We start from the raw sequence: 27,956 nt of genomic DNA on the forward strand, positions 1-27,956 counted from the left end.
GAATTCCCAAAGATCTTAACCATATTTTTTAGCACATTGCATAAAAGCCACTGCAGACTAAACAGGTTGTTATCTGTTCATAATTTGACACATCTCTAGCTGAAAAAAAAAGGCAGATCTGAGTAATTCCAGAGAACACGTTCCCAAGTTAGTTAGTAGGTCAGAATAAAAGGCAGCAAGCACAGGCTGAACACTGAACATTTCCTGAGAAAAATCTAGCTCTGGACTCTCTGCTGCACAGCTGGCTCTTTTAAACGTTGTGGATTTTAATTCCACTTCTCCTTGGACTTCAAGTCTTACAGACAGGACTTCAAATCTTACCGACATCAGATACAGACAGCAGTTAAATCTAAAACAAAATGATCAAAACTCCCCAGTAGGTTAACTAACTTTACAGCACAGAAAACTTAAGAGCAAACTTTTATAGAGGTAGTGGGAAAACACGTAATTAGAGCAGAGCAGCCCATGCAGTGGTAGAAAGCAGGCTGTGATCTAAACACAGGCAGGCTCCTCACACGTACCACTGACCCATCCCAATAGTGGCAGGTGACCCTAAAATCTTTACAGGAGAGAGAATGATAAACTTCCTAGGGAAGGGGGGCGTACACCACTCTCTGGGAAACTGATGTTAAACTGAACGAGTAAGTAAGGAGATGCAAATAAGAGGGCAGAGATCTGTGCCTCTGAATAACATTGTTTCCACCTTCTGTCTTCCCCTACTCTTCTAAGCTTCTGTCTTCCCTTACTCTCCTTTCAAACAGCATCACTCTGATCTTGCCTGCTTTCAGCGTAAGCCTACAGGGTTTTAACTCACCAGCCTTGCTTTCCTGCCAACCTTCTGAGCCCACTTCCTGGTGGTAACGCTTCTACTGGCTGAAAGCAAAGTACAGACTTGTGTGCCAGCATTGTTTCAGTACAAAATTCTGCCTCCCAAACAGGAGGTGACGAAAAGGGAGGACAGACTGAATAATTATAGCTGAGTGCCTTCAGAAAGGAGAGGTAATTGCCCCTCACCATTCTCCAAGTTGTGCTACAGAGGAAAAACAGTCAGAAAGCTGCAGAGCCTTCAAATTTTCTTCTTACCTTTCAGTTCTGTGGGAGGTCAACAAATATACAAAAGAACATATCGTCCACCCGGCTGCAGGCCTGTGTGAGCATATTTTCCTCAACCCAAAAAAGAAAGTGTTTTTGTTGATCACTGCATGAGTCACATAAAAATTCACAGCATAGCTGCTTCCTGAAATTACTTGTAACAATAATTGACAGACAACCTCACCACAAACATGGCAAAGGAATTAACTAGATTATATCTGATCCACAATCCAAGGATGGTATGAATCAAGGCTCCTAATTCTTCTTGCTGTGCCTGGATACAATTGCTGGTTATAGCAGCGTGTCCAAGAACAGACAACGACCATTATTCTCTGCCACTACTTGTTATCTGTTTCTCCACAGTCACTTCTTTTCCCACTATCAATACATTAGTTTCCAACACATTCCCCTCCCCCCCTTCATCCCCACCTCACTGCCCTTGCCCCTTCTCTGTTTAGAAAAAACATTGCAACACAGTCCGTACCACAAGCCAATGTTAAAAAAAAAAATAGTGATAGTTACACTGAAGTCTTTTGTACAAGCTAGTATTTATATGGTGAAGAAAGCTGAACTTACCGCAACACTGTGGAGACTGGAGGGTATCCTCAGTTTTAGACAAGACAGCTGCACCAGTAAATCAGGTTGCCTGAGACAATTAAAGAATGTCTTCCCAAGCTAGCCAGGCCAGCATAGGGAGGGGATTGTATGTGGCTCAGCCCAACACAAAGTATAAAAACTGCACAAATGATTAAACAAACTGAAGGGAACAATGGGGTTGTGTTGGCTTCAAGCCACATGTTCCTTCCTATCAACTAGAGACGGCCAGTGTTGTGGCAGTGAGCATGTGGAAACTGGTGATGAGAATCTCACATTTGTATTGTGTTCAACTTCAACTGTATATTGTAACTGCTGTGTTATTTTCATGTTGTGATTTCAGTATATTGTTGTATCATTCAAAAACTCATGTAACACCAAATATAACAAATAAGTAAATTTGATATTAGACATTAAACCCTCCTCATGTGGAGTATCTAAAAGAACTTTTTCTAAAAGTACTAAACTCTGACACAGAAAACAATGAAGAAATGGAAATACCATGGATTCACAACTTAACTAATACCAGTGATATTTTCCCTTAATTGTACTGGAACAGCTGCCACCTTCATCACGTTTCTCCCAGAGGAAGCAGTGATTTCATTTAAACAACATTTCCATATCGTAAAACAGCATTTACAAATCAACTACTAACTTCATATTAAGGTTTCATTTATGAAAATGCTATAAAAATGTAAATACATTGTTGCTGCATTTTTCCTAGATGGTTAACCAAATGTCATCCATAGAGCTGTATCATAATATCTTCTATTATAATTTGCCACAAACAGCACTCTCATTTACATTGTGCTAATAACGCCTATTTATGAAGCCTGTGCGAACAGAGCTTTGACTCTAAGAACTGACATTCTCCCTTTCACTTAGAAGGTGAAAACCAGTAACTGAAGCAAAATGCTCCACATATTTTGTGGAATTAGAAATAAGAAAGTCTCACTTCTGGAAGAAAAGCAGTAACAAATAAAGAACCCTTGCACTACAGTCAAACACAGATCTCCAAAAAACACAAACTAAAAAAAGCAGAAGTTACATATTGTCTCATATCCATCCTTTACCTTGTTATAAAGCTTAGAAGGGATGTGGCTGTTAGACGCCTGGGCAGCTCTCACACACCATGTACACACTGCTGAAGATGCAAGGTAAGAACACGGCATCAGCTGCCATTATCATGAATGTCCTGAATTTAATTTACTCTTTTCTACCATCTCTAATGAAAGGATAATGAAAGGATATCAATATGCTACACTCTAAGGGTGGCTGCCATTGCATACTTCAACGAGAGCAAAAATAACTTCTTCAACTGAAGAAGTTTGTTGTGCTGACTGTCCCTCAGTCAGCTCCCCTAAGAGAGAAACACACCACAACCAAGGGTGATGTGACAACCATCAGTATTTATTCCAACAGAGATTAAGAGCCTACAGGATCTACAGACAGTAGCCAGGAGGGGACAGAATCTCAGAACTGTGCATCTAATGGAGTGGCACCTTCCTTCCAGTGGTCATCAGCCCTTCAAAACAGACTGCTCCCTAAGTGCTCTGTGAAGCAACACAATTAGAATCCTTACTATTAAAAATCCTAACCAGCAGTGCTGTTCAGCCAAGTAAATTAGTAACATAAAGCAAAACAAAGTATTTGGAGGAAAACAATCAGACTTGTATCATCATATTTATTTATTTATTTATTTGGTCCTTCTGGGCAGGGACATTATTTTCTGTGAAGAACTATACAGTTTCCAGAGTTACGCAATTACTCACTTCTGGGTACTTCCTTGCATGGTACAGTTACAACTTTACACAAGGTCTCTGAGAAGGTATCTGGTGCTCTGAATATATCTGGATTTCAAGGTCTTATTCTCTTTTAGCAGCAGAGACAGAAACAATAGGTTAGAATTTTAGGTTAGAAATTAGGAGACATTTCTTCTCAGAAAGGGAGAAAGGGTAGGCATTGGAACAGGTTGCCCCATGAAGTGGTGGTACCACCGTCCCTGGGGGTGTTCAAGGAAAGGGTTGGACCTGGTGCTTAGGGACATGCTTTAATGGGTGACATTGGTAGCAGGGTGATGGTTGGACCAGATGATCTTGAAGGTCTTTTCCAACCTTAATGATTCTCTGAACCTATTATTCTATGATAGTTCTATTGGCAATTCTCATAACACTTAAAAATCATACTACTTGGAAATGCTTTCTTACTTGAAAGCAGGGCTGAAGAGATCCAAACTCCACTGCCTGAGCAGACTGCTAGTGATCTAAGTTGCAGAAGATTCACTAAACATGGGATTTGAAAAATTTGGGTCACACAGCCCCTTGCAGGACTGGGAGTAACTACACAGATCTAGACAATTTCTGTTGCAACTTCTCTTGAATTCCCTGTGGAAGCCCATTCCAGAAGTTATTCCTAATCAAGTGTATTCTTATTTTATTGTTGACTGGCATTGTGGAATCTGGAAGATAAACTGCTTCCGCAGGGTTGATGTTATCTTTGGCATCTGCTTCCATCCATTTAATACTTTTCTTCCCACTTCCTTGTTCACTTCTGTCAGGATGGTTACAATATCCTTGCGGCTTGAACAAAAACAAATAAAAGTTACACTAAAATACACAGTACTTGCTGCTAGGCCAAGAAGTTGATCTATGTTTGCTTCAGTGAAGTGAGATCTCAGGGAAGACTAGTATCTTCCTTTCAGCTGCCTGTCACTGAAATTGCATACGCCACTGTGAAACCACAGAATTCAGTACATTTGGGAGAATAAAAGCAACCTCCACATAGGATCACTATACAAACACACACAATCCTCTACTTTGGCTGCAATCAGAATAGCACACTAAAATGAAACAGAACCAAATTTATGCATTCACCAAGCCCTTTGAACATCATGAGAAAGTGATATCTGGAGAAAAATTCTATCTTCTAAATTAACTTTATGAGAGAGGCAACAATGAAAATTATGACTAAAGAATACTGATGTTCTGCCTGTGTATTCAACCCACAAACTGGCCTCTTATCAGGTGTCACTAGAAGAAAAATACCTTATTACTCAAAAAAAAGTTAAAAAACATGCGCATACATGAACACATTTGTTTATTTGTAATGTTCCAGCATCACAACCCTGAATCTACACCTGGATTAAGAATAGTACTTACAGTGGGCAAAGTAACTTCATCTTGTCACAGAGGCATTGAATGTAAACGCTGCCAGTCTTTATACAGCGGTAGCACTCAAAGTCTTCCACAGTAGCCATGCCAACCAGAACATCAGCCTGGTCAGGAATGGAAGGCAGGGGGATAGCATCCGTCTCGAGATGGCCAGAACAGTCTTCTTTTACTGTGACAGCTGGATGACCTACAGAGCCTTGGCAAGCCTGGATGAAAAACAGCTTGGGTTTGCCAGCAAGTGAAGGACAATTAGATCCACTGAAGCAGGTGAGTAAATCTTTAATATTTACAAACTCATGATCAGTGCCTTTTATTTTGTCTTTTTCACCATGTGAAAGAATGAAGCAAACAAAACAGTCCATGTTGCTATGGTTTTTTTTACTGTATTCTTTAACTGTCTCATATATTTTTTTTGCTTCTAGATCCATGTGCTCAACTGTCTCAAACTGAAGCCACTCGAAGACCCTCTTCAGAGCCTCTGGGAAAGAAAGTCAGAAGGCACTTGGTGACCATAAACAGTGACAAGGAAGATGCTGAAACATTGGGCTCTGTGTGGTAGAACAGGTATCACCAAAAGTGTTCAGATCCCACCAATAAATTCACTTGACTGCCTCTTAGCCTGTCAAGTTTAATTAGAAAATCACAAACGCCTAACTTATTTATCTTTTAAATACAACTGGGTTCAACAACACACTATGTAAAAACAAATGCAGGTTTCGGATTATCCAATTAATCAGTATAGTTTAGTGAAGCTTACTTTTTTTAAGTAGGTTTTAACTGAACATTGCATAGAAATCTCAGATGGAAAAGAACAAACCTTAGAAAGTTAGGAAGATGTAACTCTTTAGAATGACAATTTCTGCCATTCTTAAATGAAGTAAATCCCTCACTCTGTGAGACTGATTGACGCAGCAAGAATGAAGGCTGGATAACCTGCTAACATGCTAGCAAGGACAGAGTGCTACACAGACTTCCCAGCAAATATTGATGTAAGTGTTATGTAGGTGGAAAGTATCTGGAAAGCAAGAAACATGTAGACAGGCTGGATAGAGTTAAAAACAGTGATGTGTGCTTTCATGAAGCAGATTTTTAGTTTATTAAGATAAACAAGTGACACTTGCAGGAAGACAGGCTTGAAGGAAATTTATAAAGCAGTAAAATAACTGCATTTATTTGAGCATTGTTGCAAACAACTGCCCATACTGACTAAACTGGAATGCTTATAACTGGAGGGTATAGCATGTCCAAGCTATACCCTCCAATCAGTAAGTTATGCAAGCAAAACATTGAAAGAATTTAAGGACTTAAAAGCACTACTCTGTGATAGGTAAAAATTAAAAACAAACAAGAAGTGAAAAAGTGCATCATCAATCCCTCCTTCGCTTTTCAGTACATCTGACCAATTAAGATGATGCTTTTTCACCTACAACAGTAAGATCTTCCTTCTTAAAGCCATCAGCTAAATTGTTGGAAGTGGTTTATTTTGAATTTCTACAGTTCTACATTAGTTGTCACTCCAGTTACTCTGGAAGCAAAGGGAAGTGAAAGTGATCATTCTATGGGAAAGATTAGACAATTCCTTCAGAAGTTAATAAAAAAGAACAAACTAGGAATTGGATTTAAAAAAATACTTACTTCCATCTTCTATTGTTCCTTCTCTGTTTTCACATGGATTTTTAAAATTGTGGTTATTAAGAATCACACAGTAGCCATGGGGGTTATTTTCCATCTTATATGATTCCACAAGCTGTAGAAACAAAGAAACTAGAATTAAAAAAAAAAAAAAAAAAAAAAAAAAAAAACAGTGCCAAACACCCTAAATCATGAGGGCAAAGATACAAGAAAATAAAAAAGCTCAAAAGTATAAGTCAGCCCAAGGGGAAGGAAGTTGCTGGCTCTTCCTGAAACCCTCCTCTCTCTTTGTGGTTAGGTTATGATTTTAGAATGGGAGAAAGTGAGTGTCCAGAAACACAAATTTGCACACGTGGAGGATAAGTTCCTGAACCATATCATTCACTCAGAGTCCTGACTTTCTAGTGAGGTAGCAGATGCTATCTATCTATGAGTAGCAGATCTATCTATCTATCTATGGGTAGCAGATCCCATCTATCCAGGATACTACTAGACTGTCCTGTTTTTTTAAAAAAAATTAAAACTGTTTTTCTTCCCATGACAGCTACTCTTTCCTTTCTTGTCTAAAAGGTTGCTGACGGCCATGTCCTCACCAAAGGACAAGGCTTGATCCTGTTTTGAAAACAGGAATTCTTTCAAGGCCAACCTCTAAAGCCAGAATCCCTCCCTTTTAGCTCTTTCACCTGCTTAGTCTTAAAAAATTATGCTCCCTGCTCCCACTTGTTGGACAAATACTTTAAAGGCAATCTTGAAGTATTCCTCACCAGGTGTGGTGTCCCACCCTCTGCTCCTTGTCCTGCTGGATGCCGAGACACACAGATTAGATTGCTGAGTGTTTCCTTAGAATTATTTTCTAAGAGGGAAATAAAAAGAACATTTTAGGAGTAAAAGGATAAATCTTCCACTTTGCATATTTCAACACCAAAACCAGAAAAGCTCAAGGAGTGAGGTGGAGGGTTGTTTTCACTATCACTGGCGAGGCTGGGCCATGAATGGGTTCCAGTATTGCAAACTGCCCATCAGTGAAGCTGTGAAGAGTGTCCCTTGGAACAAATGATACATTTGTGTTAAGACTGTGCAGCCCTAACCAGACATTCCCAAAATTAGAGTTATTACGTAAAAGTGGACCTCTGGGCCTGAGCGCACACTGAAGCTTGAGCCTGGAGATGGCATATGCTGCATTCTTGCAGTGGCTGTACCTTGTTCCATTTCTTGTCTGTTCTTTTACTGGTAGCAAGAGCCACATAACAGAAGTCTGAATGTGATGATCACCCCAAGCAAGCCATCCCTTAGCATCTCTACTATGGGATATGCAAGTCAAAGAGGAGACCCATTTTTGTAGTACAGCCAGTTCATTTACTTCTGAGGCCCCTTCTCCAGATGACTTTGTTTTGGTGGACACACCAAGGAGACAGAACACCAGCATAATGAAGATCTCCTCAAAACACTAAAACACTGCTTTGAATACAACTGCCAGAAATAAGAGAAGAAATCATCAAACACATGGGTCTGCACAGGGAAATAAATCACAATACCCCTTTTACAAGTTACATAGATGTGCTCTTTTTCCACTTATCAAGGGGGACAAAACACATCAATACTACTAAAAAGCCACTCCCCTGACACAGGGCTTGTTTATGCTAGCCTTCCTTGACAATTTTCTTCTGCTTTTGTAGCAACACAACATTTAGTAGACTTAGTAGAAACATTTAGTAGAAACATTTAGTAGACTCTCATTTTGATGGTTGACACACCCTGTTTCCCAAAGAGTAAGGCCTGTATATAGTGTCACAAGCCACCACCTCAGCTGCAACAGCCCAGACACGAAAGTTCTGGGCATTTCAACATCTGATATAGAATGCTAATAGTCCAATTTTAGCCACGCACCTGGTCTCCAGTGACTTGTCCTTCAAATAAGAGAAAAAAAGCCTGCTAATAGAAAACTATGCTCAGAACCAAAACAAGTTTCCTCAAGCCAACTGTCTTTTTTTTTCAGCAGCTGAAAAGCTATAGTCCAAAACCAGCACTGCACTGCTTCCTTTGCACTTAAAGCAAAGATAAAGGAGAGGCAGACCACTTACAAAGGGCAGGATGTATTTCGCAGAGAGGTACAAGAAGACATGATGTGATAGTGAAGTAGCAGAGAACATTGGAAACCACAGGTACCAAGATCTGTTCTGCCTATCCCAAGATAATGTAAGATGTCTCTTATCTCTAAACTCCTAAGATCCCAAGGATCGAGCCACAAAAAAAAAAAAAAAATCACAAAACAGTTCTACTCTTAAACAGCCGATTAAATAGTTTACCTTTTGTTTTTTCTTCATAGATATCGATTCTTTTCTTTAAGTCAGCTCTAAATTCCTTTAATATATCCTTCAGAATTCTCAGGTCATCTTCTTTAATTATTGCATTTCTTTCCATTTCCATTAAGACCTTCAACATTGACTGGTAAAACACAAACACAGAATCCAAACTCATACAGTGACCTTCAATAACCGCAATATCTGGCACTTCTCGAAAGAACAGAAGACAACATCTTCATTCCCAGAGACCTAAAGTAAAGACCAATTTATTTTTGCTCCAAACTTCATTAACTGAAGAAACACATCACTAGAGTAAAGACTGGATTGGTAGAAATTGCCCATGGCTAAGTTATTCTGCTATGTTTCAAAGTGCGAAGCACTTATGCAGTTAATAACACGACATCCTGTTTTGCCTCTATATTCAGATGAATTGCTGTAAGCCACTTAACTGCACCACTCTACATGTTCTAATGCAGGAAATGTCTTCAAGGATGACTTTGTTTTTTAAAGCTGTTTAGTTCACCAAGTTGCAGGTAAATCTGCTACTTTTGCAGTAGGTGCCACAATACAAATAGAATTTTAAGGAAGCCTCTTAGTAATACCAAGCACCTTCATAGCATTGTTTGTTGTTTACAAAACAGATATTAAACTAGCTCACCAACCCTCTTAATCTTTCTGTGGGGAAGTTAACAAAATACTATTACATCAAATTACAATGTAGAAAAAAATGTACCTATTGACACACAAAAATTAGTGCTGGAACTCATGTTAGAACTCAATTTTCGATCTCCAAAACATTGTTTTTCTTCCCGCAAACATCACTTTTATTAGATACAGCATGTGCACAAATGTCTTATAAATGCCAAGCAAAGAAGAAAGTAAGAGCATGATGGATTTTGCAAGAAGAAAAGATAGGGAGACAGGTGGTGGAGGCAAAATGAGAAAAGGAGAGCAAAAAGGTCAGCGAAAACATAAACTGAGAAAAAAGGGTCCTTTCTGTCACAGAGCACCTGTCAGCTAACATCACAAACCTATAAACAACAGAATTTTAGTGACAGCACACTGGTCTCTCCTTGCTCCCGTCTTACAAGTGGCAGACTCTGAGCTAGCCTTGCAAGAAACTTATCAAGGTTACTTTGCCTACAGCGTTATCCTGGAGCTTGTTCTTCGGTATCTGTTCTTGCAGCAGGAATTTCACACTCTTGACATCTTCTGGAGTCAAGTCCTCTGCAATTCCATATAGCAGCTGTCTGGCAATAAAGGATAGAAAAAGACTGACTAAGAAAGATAGGAGAAATAAACATGACAACTACACATTTGAACTGAGAAATGTGGTCTCAAAACTCACGAGGGCAGGAAGTCATGCTGTAATAAATTCAATTATTCTGGGATATTTGTAAGGTAACACTACAGAGAACAAGACAGTACACAACAGAACTGTCGTACGTTTTGCATGCCAAGGTTTACTAATACTGTGCTTACCTGTACGTTGACACCTTTGCCCTGCCTGGGATCTGAAGCTCCCTCTCCATCTCCTCTCGGCTGGAGCCCAGCTGGCCAGCCAGGAGGTCTATCCGATTGATCCGGTAGAGCAACTCCTTCAAGAAGGACACATCCCCCACTTTGATCATGTCTTTCTCCTGAAGCACTTCAAAGAAAGCCTTGGGCTCCTCAATAGCTTCTTGTTTCCTCACAGGGACATGCTCCAAGCTGAGAAACTTCAGAGCTGCCAGTTCATCTGTGGCCAAAGCCTCAGAAATATCAAAAAGAAGTTTGTGGAAGACTGTACTCATTTCACGTCAGGATTTGGATCTAAACACAGAGAAAATTTAATTTGGTTTGTCAGTAACAGTAGTGCAACACCACGAATATAAAAGGTGTCATGTCATGTAGAATAGTCCAAAACAAATATATGTAATCAAAAATACTTCAGTAGACAGATGCTGTCCTGCCACCATAACTTTGACATTTTTTTCTCGTGATTCTCTGGACTAAATGGAGAGCATTGAAAACTGTGCATAAGTGAAATTGACAGAGAAAGTCACAGATCCTTCTTGCTTCCTATGGTGCATCTCCACACCTGGATATACTGATCTATCAGATAAACAATCCTGGCAGGCTGCTGCCATTTCTTTTGGAGGTTTGACTCCATTTGGAAGCAACAGCCACTTACAGTCTGAAATATAGACTATGCAGTAAATAAGGCTGCAAGGTTTTGCACCATAACATATATAAAGGTTTTACAGGCCACATGAGCAAAACTTCTCTAAGATAGCTGCCTTCTACTTTTCTTATATACTGCTTCTGACTTTGGTCAATGAAACCAAAGCACCTCTCCCTGCTTTTGTTTATCTTAATGAAGTAAAATCTAATCTCAATTGGTAATGTTCAAATCAAATACAGATCACATCAACGTTTTCAAAAAGACTAGAGTTCTCATCAGCAGTTCTGTTTTACTGAACACCAAATATCATCCTCCTTCTCCACCACTCACCACTCTATCAGCTTTAAAAATATTAAACTTGGCTTATGTATCCAACTTTTGAGCACAATAGAAAATCAAAAAGTAAGTTTCACACCCGCAAAATTTTTGCAATTAGTATAGATGTGCCATCTACACAGTGTTTAAGCCTGTCTGTAAATACAGGAGTACACTAAAACAATGTTTAGCTGTGGTGTCTTCTTCCATTTCACTAAAATAAAGACACAACTGATAAAACAAGCAAACAGTTTCTTTTACACCATAAGTAATAATAATTTTACTACACTTACATTGGAGGACAGGCTGGAGGACTGCTGAAACAACTGAAAAAAGTGAAAGACAACCATAGTCTCTGAAGTTCCAGGAAAAGTACTTGCTTTTGTACTATGGCCTGTATGGCCTGTAAGTCACATGACTTACAGTAAGTCAGTTATATCAAAGCAATAAGCTGTGATCATTATGCAGCAGTTTCTTTCTCCACTTGCCACTGTTCCGGTTTCAGGAAATTATTACAGTGGTTGTAGGAAAAAAACGTAAACCACAGAAACAACCAGATTTGCTTTTGTTTTAAGGGGACACTAAGCAGCACAGCCAGGAACTCCTGGTATATGGCACAGCTCAGTACATTATGATTATTTATAAATCCCAATTAAAAGATGATGGGGAGGCATGAATCAATTACATATTCCCATTTAAAAACATCTCAGTCCCACTATCCTGCTGTGTCACTAGATCTTCCACATCCTAGCTCCATTCTTCAAAGTACAGCTCCAACTCAGCCAGCCTACTTTTAACTAGTCAAATATCAGTACCAAATTCAGTAGCAGTACTGACAAATAAAGAAAACCGAAAGGATAAACACCCCTTTGAAACATACTTTCCTGTTCACAAAATAATTTAAGTAATATTTAACTTTTGGCATTTTCACTCTCTTTATGCATAGAACTCTGCCTTCAATGGTAAAGTTCACAGTATGATTTGCTGGTCACCAGTATTTTCCTTGCAGCAGCAAACATATGAATAGTCAGCTACCAGACCTCTCTGTTCACATCTGAAGACCAAACTCAAGCATTATGAAGAGAGAGAGTTAGGACAGCAGAAATATATTCAAATTTTGCAATTAAAACTACCTTCATCGATTTCAACCTATCTACGTTTATAAACTCAAAATCAGAACATACCCTTCAATGGAATGAGGTATTCAAACTCCTTCCAAAAGGCACATGCTAGTAACAGTTCAGAAAACGTGTCTGAGATTCACTGGCATGAGTCTTCCTTTAATCCAAAGGTTGGGAACAGCATCACAAGTGCTATCTGATCTTCAGGTCCCGAATGGTTCTGTCTCCAAGTCATCCCATGCCTCACTCTCTTCCTTTACTAGTTGTTCTGTGTCTTAACTGACTCCAGTTGCAGGTTTAAAGAGGAAACATGCAGTGATCACTGTGTGAAAAAGATCTGCAGGCAAGACCAGGCCTGAGATAGCTCTTTCCAGACAGAGACTTCTCCTGTCATGCAGCTGTTTCAGGGACCAGCCCTCCTGGCATTCTTCTTCCTGTTTAATATTTCACTTCCTATTTCTTACTCTATTGTCCTTCCCCGAACTATTCCTGTTCCTTTGTTAGTCTTTAGTCCCTTCAACTTCCCACAGCTCCCCTGCCCCCATTTTATTCCTCTGGTTTCCCACAGAACTGTCTCAATGACTCAGCCAATTCTTTGTACAGCAGCCTAACAAAAATCCAGCTCCCCTAGAAAGGTTGCCTTGAGGAAGCAAAAATGCTGAGGCCACTGACTACTCAGCAACTGTAGTGACTGGCTGCTACTGGCAAAAGCCAGGATAAACAGCTCTTACACAAAAAAAAAAAAAAAAAAAAAGAGAGAGAGAGAATCAGTATGGATAGGACTTGGTGAATGTTACAAATTCTACTTTAAGATCATGACTTTCCAAAGACATATCTTCCCCACAGGAAGACTCATTTTACACTATTTCCACTTCAATATGTCTAAACAAGAATTGCGCAAGTGACAACCCTTCTTTAATTCTGTAGGTGACAAGCATGCATACATACATGTGCATATGCTTCTGTATGCATCATCAAGTCCTTAAAGAAACAAAACACTTTTTGTTGGATTAGGCTGATTTCTTTCTAGCACAAACTCTATATTCCTAGGGACACTGAAAGAGTACAACATGGACAGCAAGCAGTGATTAACATCTAAGCTGCAGGAAGAGAGGGTGTTTTTTACCCAAGACTTTCAGACTGCCGTCTTACAACACACCACAACAGATCACATGAAAACTTTAAAAACCTTGCTGAATGGCAGCTGTGGTTACAGTCCTAAGCCTTTCCTGCCTGCAGGCTTGTCCTGACAAAGTGCCACTGTGTGCACCCAAGTATTACAGTGTGCAGCAATATAAACACAAACAAGCACAATTTTCACACTGGATACTATAAATCATAACACCGTAACCTGTGTGTGAACAAGCCTTATTACAAGGGAAACTTCACCAGTCTTTCATACTTCACAGTGTGGATCCCTCTTCCGAGGGAACTCATGGCAAAAGTCAGCTTAAACTTTTCTTGGCTGTGTTTATCCACCTACAGTTTAACTGGAGACTATTCATGCGGAGGTTCCTACAGAGAGAGCAAGAGAACATGATGATGTTCTCTGTCTAGCAAACTTAAGAAGGAAACCAAGATCCCCCCAAACAAGGTCAAGATTGTTCTGTTTACTCTGTATTGATAAAATTCAATTGTTACCTAAACATACAAAAGAAGAGTGCACTGAGTCTGAATAGCAATTTTGAGCCAGACACTTCAATCTGTTAAGTTTATTATACGTTCTACTAACAGAAAAAACATTTTCTATCTGTGGCACAAGTGTCACTTCAAATGTAGCAGCCATAATAATTCAGAACATATAGGATGCTATGGGTCACACACCTGTTTTAAAAATTGTTTCCAATAGCACTCAACAGTGCTATCTCAAATTTTAACCCTAAGTTTCAAGCTATTTTATGGCTAGTAAATATAGAAAAAAAAAAAAATCAGTGTTTTGCTGAAACAAAGGTTCACTTCAGCTTAAACCCTGAAGCAGTTAAAATCCCATTCATTCATGCAGTCCAACAAAGTTAGAACACAAGGGAATGGAACAAAGCTGCGCCAGGAAGGCTCAGACTAGGTATTAGAAAAAAATTCTTTATCATGGTCAAACACTAGAACAGACTTCCTAGACAGGCAGTTGATGCCCCATGCCTGTCAGTGTTCAACAGACATTTGGACAATGCCCTCATCTATACAGCTTTAACTTTTGCTTAGTCCCAAAGTGGTCAGGCAGGTAAACAAGATGTTATTTGAAGGTCTCTTCCAACCAAACTATTCTATTCTATTGTATTCTGAAGTGCAGCAGGCAGGCAGAAACAAGGATAAGCATTAGCAAATGTTTTGTCTACACAAGCTCTTAAAAAATATATAGATTTAATTCAGTAACAAAAAGGAGGACACAGATACACAAAATATCATAACAAAATAATATTATATTATTTCAGTTAATGCTAAAACATGCAGTTAGAAGGTTAATCAAGAAGAAGGCTTGTGTCCTTATACAGCTTCATTTTAGACATTAAAATGAGAAATCAGAAAATGTAATGCTTTAAGTTAATCAATCTGATAAACATATGCAGATATACAGCTGAGTGACATTATTTCACAGTGCTTAACTGGTCTACCCTAACTTTTATTCCAAGAAGTGATGGGGAAATGACAGGTCACAAGTTTTCACAGAGGGAGTTCTATAGCATTTTGGCTATACTCAGTTTTGGAAACATAACATTGTACGTGAGGTTCATGTTAGCTATTACATGGCATCAGTGAGCACTGCTGAACAAGTTGCTGATTTCAAGAGTTACCTGCTTCTCCATAATGTTAAAAGCAATTTAAATTAGAGATGAAAAAATCCTTCTCTGTCTACTACTTAAGCTTTCTCCTCTTACTCCCACCTTTGTCTTTCTCTGTGAACAAAACTAGTGGTTTTAGAGATAGGTTTAAAAATTGTTAGCATGCAAAATAAAACATGATGAGCCTAAACCTAACATCCTGGTTTAGATATATATAAAGAATATATAGAAAGCTACATGTAACCCTTACGGTGACGGACGTACGCTTTTGTGTCTGCAGGCACAAAAATGTTTAACATGATAGAAATATGCTTGTCCCAACCTTGAAAACTCTGTGTATATATATATTATTTAAATACTTGGCACATGGATTGTATTAACTGTGTATCCTCACAGTTTCTTTGGGGGGGGGGGGAAAAAAAAAGGAAGCCTTGCCTTGACACTAACAGCTCCTGAGGAGTCTGAGTAACTGCCTTATACAGGCAGTGCAGTGAATTGCATTTAAATGAGATGTGATGACAAAAGTATGTATTTAAAAAGCCTCAATATTGCTGTGAAGGAGGAGGGTCTCTAGGTATAGGGAATATAAATTTTCTTCTTAAGGTATAAGCTGGCTGAGGCATCTGCTTCTTTGTCCCCCAGCGGTCAACACGCCTGCTCACATCTTCATTAACTTCTGTAAGAATGGATAAAATATCTTCACCCCTGCAGCCAAAATGAAAGCAAAAAATAATAAGAAAAAGATTTAATTATAAGCAGATGGTATTGTTTCTCCATGTAACACCTCACTGATCATCTAGAAGCTATAGTACAAACTTTTATAATAATTTTTCTTTTATAATAAAAAACATCCTTTTCTACAAATTTCCCTTCTTTTGATCTCATTTGAGTGCAAGCCTTGCTTGATTCAACTAGTAATGTAAAGGATGTAATGATATTTTTATCTAAATCCACTCAAGAAACAGATGGCTAACAGAATATAGATTGGAGATTCAGAGGTGGATTTTTTTTTCATTTTTATTTTTATTTTTTGCAGTAAGTTCCACGTCATCCCAATAGTCTCTAGGGTACCAGAGGTGTTAATGTAAATTTATCAAAGATGAGTGAACAAATCATCAGTTTAACTGATTTTGTCCATGGGCTGCTCCTATTTGAATATGACTTCAGAGAAAAAAAAAGAAGGGGGGAAGTTCCTCCTGTATTTTCAAAGAGCTAAGTAATTAAGTATTTACCTTGGTACCAACAACTGCAGCTTGCTGCACAGGGCCTGAATATACCAAGTACCCTGTTGAACATGCCGGAAAGAGGCATATCCATCAATTGTGGCCATGCCTAGGAGGAAGTCAGCCTCTTCGGGAATACTCTCAGAAGGAGAAAGGCTCTGTTGCATAGAAGAGAAGTCAGGAATTCGTGCATCAGCTTCAACGTAGACAGGACGCTGTATCTCTTTACCCTGGCAAGCTTGGATAAAGAATAATTTGGGTTTTTCAGCTAGTTGTGGACATCGTTTGGCAGTGAAGTAGGACATGATCACGCGGATTGATACAAGCTCTCCGTCTTTCCCATAGATTGCTCCTGACTCTCCATGAGATAGAATACAACAAATGAAACAGTCCCTGTCCTTATGATCTTTCAGTTGCTGCCACATTTCCATGAGTTCTTTAATCTGCTCAGATGTCTGATCTGTGTAAGTCTTTACATCCAGGCCAAGCCATGTGAATACTCTCTTTAGCTCCTCTGTAATTAATAAAAGAAAAAAAGAAAAAAATGAAGCAGGAGAAAACTATTTTATGGTCACCATGCAAGCTAATCTTAACTGTGAAAGGACCTCACACCCTGATACTTCTGCAGATTCATCCTTATACTAGTATCAAATAAAGGTTAACAGAATAAGATGGCATCAGTTCAAACACTGTCACTGAATCTTTCCAGACAAGCTTTAGAACATACTATGACATTATAAAATGACACACTAAGTGAGCTCACAAATGGCACCTGAAAATATTAGGAATCCCCCCAGAGTTTCAGATTAGAAACTCTTTCAATACCTTCCTCAGATGATTATTTCCAACTGCAGTTTTGACTATTATAGAGCTTCAGCTTCATAAACAAAAGATAAATAGAATGAATAGAATAAAAGAGTATGCATAGGTTTGATTAAAGAGTTTTGCATTATATTATACAAAAACGTTGGTTTAGTTTTAATTCTTTTTTACAGTTACAGATAAAGACCAAATAAAAAGGGATTCTAAAAATGATTTAAGAATGATCCAACTGTATGAGAAATTCAGTGGTTACTCAGCCTTTAGCCCTTCTCCCCGGGAGACACAAGTGACGTAATTTAACAAAATCAAAAATCTTACTGTTTAGAAATACTTATTAAAACATATACAGTAACATTTAGAGCAGTACCAGACAATCAACTTGCATGGGGAAACAGAGAAACTAACCCTCCAAAAATCTCACTTCAGGAACTTACCAGCATCTTTAGAAGAACCCTTCCTCTCTTGAAGAACCCCATCAAATGTAACATTATTAATAACAATACAAAATCCTCTCTTTGGGCCATCCATTTTGTAACTTGACATCTTCTGTAGAAAGAAGAATAAAAAAGCTCACAGCCTCACCAAACTTTTTCAACACTTCAGTGATGGATGTGTAAGCTCTAGCAACTTTATTTCCTTAACATGTCTCAAAATTGGCATCCAAAAAATTATAGACACCTAGGAGTCTGGGTTATTTTTGGAAATCTGGAACTCAATGGTGCCTCTGTGTGCATGATGTTAGACACATGAGTTGAGTTTATTAGTAGTAATGAATACCTAGAGCAGGTGGTTCATATTGATCCAGTGGAAAGGGATGCAAACAGAACAGAGATCATGGATGTGCATACACCTGCCACACTAGCAGTTTTGCTAAGACTTAAAAGTTACCTCCCCCATTTAAAAAAGAATGTTTTAAAAACTAAGAAGTCACCGAAATTACAAGTACCACCCCTTCAATTCCAACCTCAGGTTAAAATCATAAAGTTCCCCCACTTCAGTTCCTCCCTGTTCACTAGAAAGAACAACTAAAAATATGTGGGTATGTGCAGTTTAGTAGAAAAAAAATGAAGGCAGTACTCCATCAGCTACTTCAACAGCAGCAAACAATACTTCAGCTACAACAGCCTGAACATCAGTTGATGAAAAGATACATTATGGCACAGAACTGCAAGAAATTAAATCACAGAATCATAAGAATCACAGAATCATCAATCAAGAGACCTCCAAGATCATCTAGTCCAACTTCTGACCTAACACTAACAAGTCCTCCACTAAACTATATCATTAAGCTCTAAATCTAAACGTCTTTTAAAGACCTCCAGGGATGGTGACTCCACCACTTCCCTGGGCAGCCCATTACAATGCCTCACAACCCTCTCAGTAAAGAAGTTCTTCCTACTATCCAACCTAAAACACCCCTGGTGCAACTTCAGCCCATTCCCCCTTGTCCTGTCACCGGGCACATGGGAGAATCACAGAATCACAGAATTTCTAGGTTGGAAGAGACCTCAAGATCATCGAATCCAACCTCTGACCTAACGCTAGCAGTCCCCACTAAACCATATCCCTAAGCTCTACATCTAAACGTCTTTTGAAGACTTCCAGGGATGGTGACTCCACCACTTCCCTGGCCAGCCTGTTCCAATGCCTCACAACCCTTTCAGTAAAGAAGTTCTTCCTAACACCTAACCTAAAACTCCCCTGGCTCAACTTAAGCCCATTCCCCCTCATCCTGTCACCAGGCACGTGGGAGAACAGACCAACCCCCACCTCACTACAGCCTCCCTTGAGGTACCTATAGAGAGCAATAAGGTCGCCCCTGAGCCTTCTTTTCTCCAGACTGAACAATCCCAGCTTCCTCAGCCACTCCTCATAAAATTTGTTCTCCAGACTGCTCACCAGCTTCGTTGCCCTTCTCTGGACTCATGGATATAAATGGATATAAAAAAATGCAACAACTTGCTCCCTCAATATCTCTGCTTAAGGAAAAAGCTGGAGGGAGAGTTCATTACGCTGCTGTACAAGAGTACATACAAGTCTTCTAAGAAGGTATCTCACAAAAGGGATCTTTCCTTCTAAACCATGACCTCTGGTTTATTGAGGAAGATTGCTACATGCCTGTAATAGCTTACTGAACACACTTGCCTTCTTTTAACCTTCTTACAAATTCTTTGCAACAAACTTCATGAGACACACAGAAATCTCACATGTTCTTGCATGATAAACGCCATTAGAGGGATGAAGACCTCATGCCCCTACATATTCACAAAGATGGGTTTAAGAGATTATCTCATACCTTGGATTCATTTTCTACATTGCTGAATTCTCTAGGCAGCTCCAGGTTCATTTCAGACAAGCTTTGTGTTAGAGTAGCCGCTTTGTTATCTAGGGAAAAAACAGTATAATATTTATTATTTGATGAGGAGAAATCTACTATTAGTGTATGTACCAAAAAGGAGTATAACTACAATACAATAATTTTATTATTTCAAATACTTTTACATTGAAAGGAGTAATTCTTCTGTATAAGATAACGTTGTCATGTACAAAGGATCTATTCTGGACATGTCTCCAGTTATTTTTATTACATATACTTTCGTGACAAAGGCAAGGTTTCCATTTGTACTTGTTTTATGGAACAAAGATATCTAGGCTACAAGGACAGATTCTACCTGAGACAGTCAAATGAATTTTTCATTTGTAAATAACTAGATATAAACTTCACTGTAAGTTGGATCTATGATGTTACTACTGAAGCTCCCATTACAGATTTTTTTTTCTGTTCCTGAGTCACACATAATACCTCTCAGACTCTCAAAGGTACCTCGACAGACACTGAAAGTTGAAAAGAGCAAATGTTGTGCTGCGATACTTTACAACATCTGTTGTGGAGTAACAAACATGGATGTAAACTATCTCCTGTTCTTTGTAAGGAATCTTTTCAGAGATCTAATCCAAAATATAACTTTACTTATGGTAACTTTATTTACTTTTCCTTCTGAATGCCCTAAAACTCTCCCCTCCTCTTGTACAAATCATATGCTACTTAATGCATTCAAAACATCCCTCTCCACTGTGCAACACCTAACAACTTGAATCTTAGTAACTTCACTTACTCCAGCAAGCTATTGAAAGATGCGCAAACCATACATGTCATGGTCTCTCTAGTGAATAAAGGTGCCAGGAACCATTTTTAACCTTAAAAAAGGTGCCATTTTTTTGTTTGCCTGTTTCTGTCCTCAGATCTTTATTTTCTGCTTAGTTAACAGTCATTCTGCAAATGCCTGGGAAGAGTGGGCACAGATCTTCCTGATATCTTCCTTTAGTGAGGGAACTGGAACAGAGAGACAAGAAGTCCAGGGCACTTTCTCATTTCCTCTATAAGGATCCAAGAGGTATGGCAGAAAGAACTACAATAAATGGCATTGTCCTTTTAAACAATATACTAGATTCCAGACAGGGCGGCATAAAAATCGTTTAATACTGAAACTCTAAGAGAAGACAAACCTTGCCTGCTGGGTATGGAGTGCACATTTCCAACATGCTCCCAAAGGCTCCGAGGTTCTTCAGCATAATGATCTGTACATAAAGCAAAAGAAATCCGAGGTAAAGTCCTGTACACAAAAAAATAACATTTCAGTTTTATAGTCATAGTGTTCCCTTCTCTTGTCCTTCCAGACATATTTAAATAGAAAACTTGTTTTTAATTCTTGGGAAACAATCTTTTTCTACTAATCAGACCAGCCCTTATTTCATTTACGAAAAAATACGTTTCATAGTTTCCAGTAAATGACTAACCAGGTATACAGGATTTGCCAATTTTCATTTCTCCCATTTATATAAGAACAGAAATCCTTCCAATCTATTAGTGCAGAAAGCAAAAAGACCCTTCAAAAGCAGACAGCAAGATAAGTGTGTTGCATTAAGCCAAATGCTAAAAAAATTACTAGAGTAAATAAAAGCATGTAGCTTTAAACATAAAGGTATAAAGAAACAGATGTTTTCAGCAAGTCTTACCATTGACATTAGAACTGACAGATCTGATTGAAGTCTCCTGTTTTTTGAATGGGGGAAAAAACATGTTAAAAATCATCATATATATACATTTTCATAGTGATTTTAGCAAAATAGGTTTAGTAAACACCGAAGTTTTCTAAGTAGTGGATAGGAAAAATACTGATTTCCTACAAGAGGCAAAACATTTAATAATGAAATTACAGAAGACTTCTCCACTTAGTGCAAATCTCATGGAGCTACAAACAACAATACTTTCTCTTAAGGATAAAGGGAAACAGCAAATAATTTTCTTTTACTTCCAAATGATTTCTAAATATAGGAGTGGACATTCACTACAAACAAAATAACGGTCCAACATGGTCCCATATTAATTTTCGTCGATAGTAAATTGTTCAAATTGTTTTGAATCTATGTTTTCTATTAAGAAAAGCTACATTAATTTTCTTACCATGCTAAGTGCCATGCATGAAAGCTATCCAAATCCTCTTCACAAGTAGAGCAACTGTAACTCAAAGCTACAATAATGCAAGCCCTTCATGACACTAAATAGGCCATTAAGAATATCTACTTCTGGGAAGTATCACCAAAACGTTCACTGGCTTTTCTCATTTAGAATTGGGACAGAACTTCTTCCATTCCTCTCCTTTTCCCTCCAAAAGAGAGATTGGTTATATCCCAGATTAATTAGGTTTCCTAACCTGATTCATCATCCAGCTGCAAGAAGGACCTAACTAAGGACTTGTACATTGAGAAAATGGGATGACTTCCTTTAGAAGCAGCAGTATGAACTGATAATCAAAATATGGTGTTATCTAATAGAGATAGTTTAGTGACAATCAGCCAGAACTTTAGAAATCCTCACTGACTGTCCTGTTTTACAGAAGGCACCTTCACATTCTCCCTCACTCATCTCTCTTCCCAATACTGCTTTTTCCCCAGTTGTACAAGAACAACAGTAGTATTTCAAATTCCACTGTTTGATGATATATGCAGCTATGTTTCTTACAAACATGCCTTTTCCCTTCCTAAATCAAGTGGGAAGATTTAGTGAAAGATCTCACAGGCAGTATGGTTTCAAAATAAAGACAGAAAAAAAAAAATGAAACACCACCACCACTAAAACTCTGGTAGATAGCGTGTACCTGTGGGAAATTCAATGCTCTGATGCCTACAGTGTGAGACACTGAAGATTCTTTGACTGGCAGAGTATTCTCCTGCTGAGGCAGAGACACTAAAAAGAGCAAAAAGAGACAATAAATGAGAGAAATCAAGTGCCTTTTAGTTAAATGACTATGAATTTGCACATTAAGGCAAATGCAGATCTATACTTAGTGAAAGGTGCATTAAAATATAAAGCAACTTCGAAACACGCTCAGGAAATAGGGGGGACTGGAATTCATGAAGTGCTGAGTGCCCTTGCACCTACTGGGGAGACAGCTTCATGCTTCCCAGAATTTTTTTTCCCAGTGCTAAAATAAAATGAAATAGAACCTTTTCCCCAATATGTTTATAGTCACTCCACAGGACATTAAATGAAGGAATATTAGAAACCACAGTGTAACCCATGAGAACGTGAATTACACATTTAATAATAAAGTTCACCAGGAATCAGACAAATATGCACACGACTTGCCTTTCCAGCTTACTAGCACACAACTGCTTTGTTGTAGTATACATTTATATATCACAAAGTGCCTTGTACAGGACAGTCATCATCATCTTAATGCTATTCATGTGGAAACTGAGGAGTGTGATATAAATGGATTTTTAGTTTCCCAGCCTGTTCTGTATATGCTAGACTGCTCTGTGTGGCCTCAGATATTCAAGCGCATCCCTAGTAATGCAAGTTAGGGACCGTTATGCCAAACTTGTGTGTGAAGATACTTAGGTAATCCCACTCTAGTTCCTGCTCCAGCAATGCACACGTAGAACCTTGAGGTTCAGTTAAGACCCTTGTAGAGCTTTCTGCATTTTAGCAAACCTATTCCCTAACTTTGAGTATCTCACCTTTTGCCCTTCTGTAGCTGTTAACTGTTTCCAGCAGATCAGGTGAAACATTCATACAGACTTCCTCCAGCATCTGTACATTGTTTTCAGTTAAAAGGCCCTGTTTTTCCAATAAAATCAGCAATTCTAGAGCAGACTGATAAAGAGAATGAAATATATTTGTTCTTTAGAACTTAAAACTTTTTGCCTCAGCCCTGTCTGACTGAAAAAAATCATATTATCATCTGCTTTGTCTCCTAGCAAACTGGGTCTTAGCAGTCAATTTTACATGATAGAAAGAAGGACCTTCCTTCTTGTTAACCCTATAAATATTGACCTGACTAATTGCAGATCATGCCCTGTTCTGTCAAAGACTTTTCTCTTTATGTTTTTCCTCCCACTCTACCTCCATCCCAACATTCATTCCCTCCCTGCCATATACACATTTAGTTTCTTCTCACATACAGTAGTTCTACGTCGCTTTGGGAGACGGTTTCTCAGGAGGAATACAATTTCCTGCAACATCTCATTGGTAATGTTCTCTGACAATTCATACAGCATCTGCCTGCAACAGAGACCCAGTGAGACAAAAGCAGAAAAGATGGTATAGAAACTAAAAGCAAATAGAGAATTTAAAGGAAAGAGAAATAGCACGGTACAGATGGCAGTAATAAAGAGAACAAAATCCCACTGCAAAGTTACCTGTATGGAGACACTCTTCCCTTCTCATGCAGACATTCTTGCACTTTCTCCTTGGTATAGCCAAGTTTATTGAGCAAGAAATTACATTTAATTCTGTATAAGAGTTCAGCTAGCAGGAAAGTATCTTCTTCATTAAGGTAATCTTCAGCCATAAGAAGCTGAAAGATATCCACTGCAGACTGTACATTTTCCAGTTTTTTGAAGGGGATCAAGTCAGTACAGAGAAATTTTAAAGCTGCTACATCTTCAGCTCCCAGATTTCCATCAATGAGCAGAAGCTGCTGACGGAACTGCAAGTTGACACCATCCCCCATGTTGCTGGAGCTGACAGTCTCTCTGCTTGAAAGTCAAAATCAACTGTTGGTAACACTTGGATCTTCAACAATCCTTGTAGCAAGACTTCATCCAACAACTGTTTTAAAGACCTTAATTCTCTGCAAAAGATAGTTTCCTTTTAAATCAACTTGAAACTTACTTCCTTCTACAAGCACAAAACTACAGAGAACAGATTTGGGAGATGCTCTGAACAATCCAGTCTAACTTTGGCATTAGCCCTGTGCTGAGCAGAAACCTGGGCTAGATGATCTCAAGAGGTCCCTTCCAACCTAAGTTTTTTAAATTTCTTTCAGTCATCTTTAATATTTAGAGCTTTTCTGACCCACCAGTAGTGAAGAGAAGCAGAGTCCCTGCAAGTAACATATTAAAACTCTCAGTGGAGAGAGTGCAATGGTAAAATCTCTGATATTCCTTGATCTGCAGTTTGAAGGCTCACGCTTCTATGGCTGTGGCAGTAAGGTGTTCCTCTGTTTCAAATATGACACTAAACTGAAGCCGTGGAATATCCATCCACTCCTAATCATATCCTGCCATCAAACTCTGTTTTGCATTTGGCATAGAAAGACCTAAAGCCTTTCTTATGTAAATGTCAAATAAAATGTAGTAGAACTCAATCTAAATAGGCTCTGTAGAAGCAACTCAATCCTACTGAGGTTTCATAGACACTCATCACCCTTCCACCACACCAACTTCCATGTAACTTAGGCGGTTCTTTTCTGTCTGTACAGGTTACATAGGGAAACTTGTTTAAGTGCTTCAGTGCCTTCTCCCCTAACAGGCAAGTGCTTAACCTTTGTTCAGAGCAGCTGGAATTAGCAAAGCTAATGAGGGAACACAAGAAAAAAAATCAGGGAAGTGAAGTGGGGAAAGAACATCCAAATTCAAAGCCTTGGAAGCATCTGGGAGGACAGCTCAGCAAACCACAAACACTATCGTACCATGTTGGGGGCACAGACAAGAGATTGTTTCAGTTTTGTGTTCAGGGACAGGTAGACAATATAATCCCCTAATCCTGGCACCCAGCTAGAATACAAGCACCGTATCACATATCAGACAAGAAGTTTGACAGAAGGCTGGAATCCTGCATGCTGTCCTGTCCCTTGCCAGAAGTCACAGCCCATGTAAAAAAAAAAAAAGCTCAGACTGCTTTTTCCTATATTCAGCCTTACTCTCCCATGGTTCAGTAAGTGTTCTTCACCTTCCTTCTTTCCTCATATTAAGCCCATTATGTTGTGAAACCCTATTCACTTAAGAAACAAGCTGCCACCAAACGTTTTGGATCTTATTTATCTATACACAGAAACTGTAACACTTCACAGTAAATCAGACTTCAATCAATTTAGCAAAGCTACTTCTAAACCCTGTCCAGATGCTTTAATCAACTAAATTTAGCAGCGTAATTTAGGCTAAATTGATTCCTGCCTAAGCCAACAAACATATATTTTTTTATATATATATATATATATACACCAGGTTCAAACTATTCAGAATTTGGAACCAATGATTTCAACTAAATTAACAAATCATAGCTTTAGTTGAACAGAGTTGAGTGGTGTATAGGACGTATGCACAATCAGCAAACAGAACTGAAGCAAGATCCAGAACAAATTTGTTAATCTACCTTTAAAATACTATTTAAGTATGTGTTGCTGTCACTCTTGAAGTGACTCTGCACTCCAAACCTTTTCTGCTTTAAGTTCTGAATACCCTCAAGACCACTTAATGTGAGCTGCATTTAGCAGCTGTCTATAACCTATTTTTTCCCCCCTCTGTACTGAAGGCAGATTGGGCTGGGTCTCCCTCCCTTCTAGCACCACTATGAGATGAGATACTATCAGTTTACTGCCTGAACCATTGTTCAGTCTAGAGCCACTGTGTTTTTAGAGCTCTCTACCACTTTATATATTTTATAAGTCATTTATCACACAGAATTGTCTATGTTGGAAGAGACCTCAAGATCATCGAGTCCAGCCTCTGACCTAACACTAACAAGTCCTCCACTAAACCATATCACTAAGTTCAACATCTAAACGTCTTTTAAAGACCTCCAGGGATGGTGACTCCACCACTTCCCTGGCCAGCCTGTTCCAATGCCTCACAACCCTCTCAGTAAAGAAGTTCTTCCTAACACCTAACCTAAAACTCCCCTGGCGCAACTTTAGCCCATTCCCCCTTGTCCTGTCACCAGGCACGTGGGAGAACAGACCAACCCCCACCTCACTACAGCCTCCCTTGAGGTACCTATAAAGAGCAATAAGGTCGCCCCTGAGCCTCCTTTTCTCCAGGCTGAACAAGCCCAGCTCCCTCAGCCACTCCTCGCAGGACTTGTTCTCCAGACCTCTCACCAGCTTCGTTGCCCTTCTCTGGACTCTTTTGAACACCTCCATGTACTTCTTGTAGCAAGGGGCCCAAATAAACATTAGATATAAAACGTTGCAACTTATAAAGCAAAGAAGGAAAACGAAAGCAATCCCTATTTCACTAAAAACAAAACACAAAATCCCCCTGATGTCAAACACCCAGCACTAAGGCATGCCAGGGCCAGAACCTCCCCACCCCTAAGGTTTGCTATGGCTCACCCTACTGTTTTCGGCTAGAGCTAGAAACACGGAAGAAATGACACAGAAAGGTGGTAAATCTGCATCTCTAGTTTATGCTTTGAGATATATCTAGAGGGAAGGAAAATAACATAAAATAAACTACGAAGATTATTAAGTTACTATTTTTTCCTCTAACGTTTTACTGATTGGGGCACTGCGGGAGTTAACAAGAGTACAAAAACACGGACCGCAGGGTCAGCCCACAGCCCCATAAAGAATGGGAGTATTCATCTCGCAGAGGTAGCTGCACAATACCGTGAAGTAGGCGCTTTCTTTTGTTCCATTTCGGTCACTCCTGTCTTACCTCTTAAACAACCCCCGCGCCCGTCCCCTCTGCCGGCTGCTGCCCTCCCCGTGCGCGGTGCTCAGCGCTGCCTGCCCCACTTCCCGGCCGGCCGCGGCCCCGGCCCGCGCCCAGGCGCTGAGTCACCGCGCCGGGCCTCGGCGGGGCAGGGCACCGGGCCTTACGCCTCGCGGCCGCCAGGAGGCAGCACCAGCGCTGGAAAGCGGGACAAAGTCCAGCAAGGGGACACACCCCTTGGGAGCACGCCCCCCGCGCAACACCGGGCCCTGCTCGCATGCGCCCCGCAGGCAGCGGCCGGGCGGCCCGGCTCTCCCCGCCCCTCCTCTCCCCTTGCGGCGGGAGGCCGCAGGCGAAGCGCCGCAGCCCAGGGCCCTGCCAGCAGCTTTTTTTTTTTTTTTTCTTCACTGAGCAGCAGCTTGAGACTCTTGCTTGGGGAAAGGCTTCCTCAAGGTAGGCTGTGTGCTGCGCCGACCCCGCCGCTGCCTCACTGCACTAAGGGGAGGAGGGGAAGGGGCCTTGCCCAGTGCAGCCTTCTAAGGACTTTCCGCAGCTCCTGTGACACCAGCGTCACCCTACACCCCGAGGTCAACGCATCCGGGTGGGATGAGGCCCCTGTGTGAGCTGCTCATGCATGTGGCTGCTGTGAGTGCACAGACAAGCACTGCATTATTTCTTGAAGCTAAGATTCTCCACCCTTGATGCAGCCAGCTCCTTTTTACAGAACTGTAGCAATTGGACAACCAAATTTAGCAAGCCACGAAGGTCTACATATGAGGCAGCCACAAATTTCAAGAGTTA

At 39.7% G+C, this 27,956-nt stretch overlaps 2 protein-coding genes across 3 annotated transcripts; both read right to left on the minus strand.

Moving 5' to 3' along the window:
- Positions 1 to 3,380: 3,380 nt before the first annotated feature.
- Positions 3,381 to 15,720, minus strand: LOC311210658 (caspase-8-like). 2 transcript variants are annotated; one of them, XM_084288722.1, is made up of 8 exons: positions 15,604 to 15,720; positions 10,274 to 10,603; positions 9,936 to 10,041; positions 8,795 to 8,933; positions 7,253 to 7,341; positions 6,492 to 6,603; positions 4,845 to 5,334; positions 3,381 to 4,265 (listed from the first exon to the last, which is right to left on the minus strand). In XM_084288722.1, the coding sequence occupies exons 2-8, from the start codon at positions 10,582 to 10,584 to the stop codon at positions 4,115 to 4,117; spliced, it is 1,398 nt and encodes a 465-aa protein (XP_084144848.1). In that variant the 5' UTR covers positions 10,585 to 10,603; positions 15,604 to 15,720; the 3' UTR covers positions 3,381 to 4,114. The 2 variants fall into 2 exon arrangements, with proteins under 2 accessions (XP_084144848.1, XP_084144849.1); XM_084288723.1 differs by lacking the exon at positions 15,604 to 15,720 and adding an exon at positions 12,455 to 12,906.
- LOC311210654 (caspase-10-like) lies at positions 13,116 to 27,267 on the minus strand. Its single transcript, XM_084288708.1, has 11 exons — positions 27,159 to 27,267; positions 23,919 to 24,352; positions 23,682 to 23,781; positions 23,238 to 23,373; positions 22,373 to 22,461; positions 21,231 to 21,267; positions 20,721 to 20,792; positions 19,510 to 19,598; positions 17,648 to 17,759; positions 16,401 to 16,905; positions 13,116 to 15,873 (listed from the first exon to the last, which is right to left on the minus strand). Exons 2-11 carry the CDS (start codon positions 24,230 to 24,232, stop codon positions 15,711 to 15,713), a joined length of 1,617 nt encoding a protein of 538 aa, XP_084144834.1. The 5' UTR covers positions 24,233 to 24,352; positions 27,159 to 27,267; the 3' UTR covers positions 13,116 to 15,710.
- Between the last annotated feature and the right edge of the window lie 689 nt (positions 27,268 to 27,956).

The sequence above is a fragment of the Netta rufina genome (genome assembly GCF_964035555.1).
Source record: "Netta rufina genome assembly, chromosome: 6".
Classification (NCBI taxonomy): Eukaryota; Metazoa; Chordata; class Aves; order Anseriformes; family Anatidae; genus Netta; species Netta rufina.

Excerpts from the sequence above, each read along its gene's own strand:
- LOC311210658 (XM_084288722.1), bottom strand. The coding sequence starts at position 10,584 with ATGAGTACAGTCTTCCACAAACTTCTTTTTGATATTTCTGAGGCTTTG. Across the intron at positions 8,934-9,935 it reads ACAAGCTCCAGGATAACGCT|TCAATGTTGAAGGTCTTAAT; the intron begins GTAGGCAAAGTA and ends GTGTTTTACCAG. Across the intron at positions 5,335-6,491 it reads AGGAACAATAGAAGATGGAA|AGGCTCTGAAGAGGGTCTTC; the intron begins GTAAGTATTTTT and ends TTTCTTTCCCAG.
- LOC311210654 (XM_084288708.1), bottom strand. The coding sequence starts at position 24,232 with ATGGGGGATGGTGTCAACTTGCAGTTCCGTCAGCAGCTTCTGCTCATT. Across the intron at positions 20,793-21,230 it reads TGTCAGTTCTAATGTCAATG|ATCATTATGCTGAAGAACCT; the intron begins GTAAGACTTGCT and ends CTTTATGTACAG. Across the intron at positions 16,906-17,647 it reads GGGTTCTTCTAAAGATGCTG|AGGAGCTAAAGAGAGTATTC; the intron begins GTAAGTTCCTGA and ends TATTAATTACAG.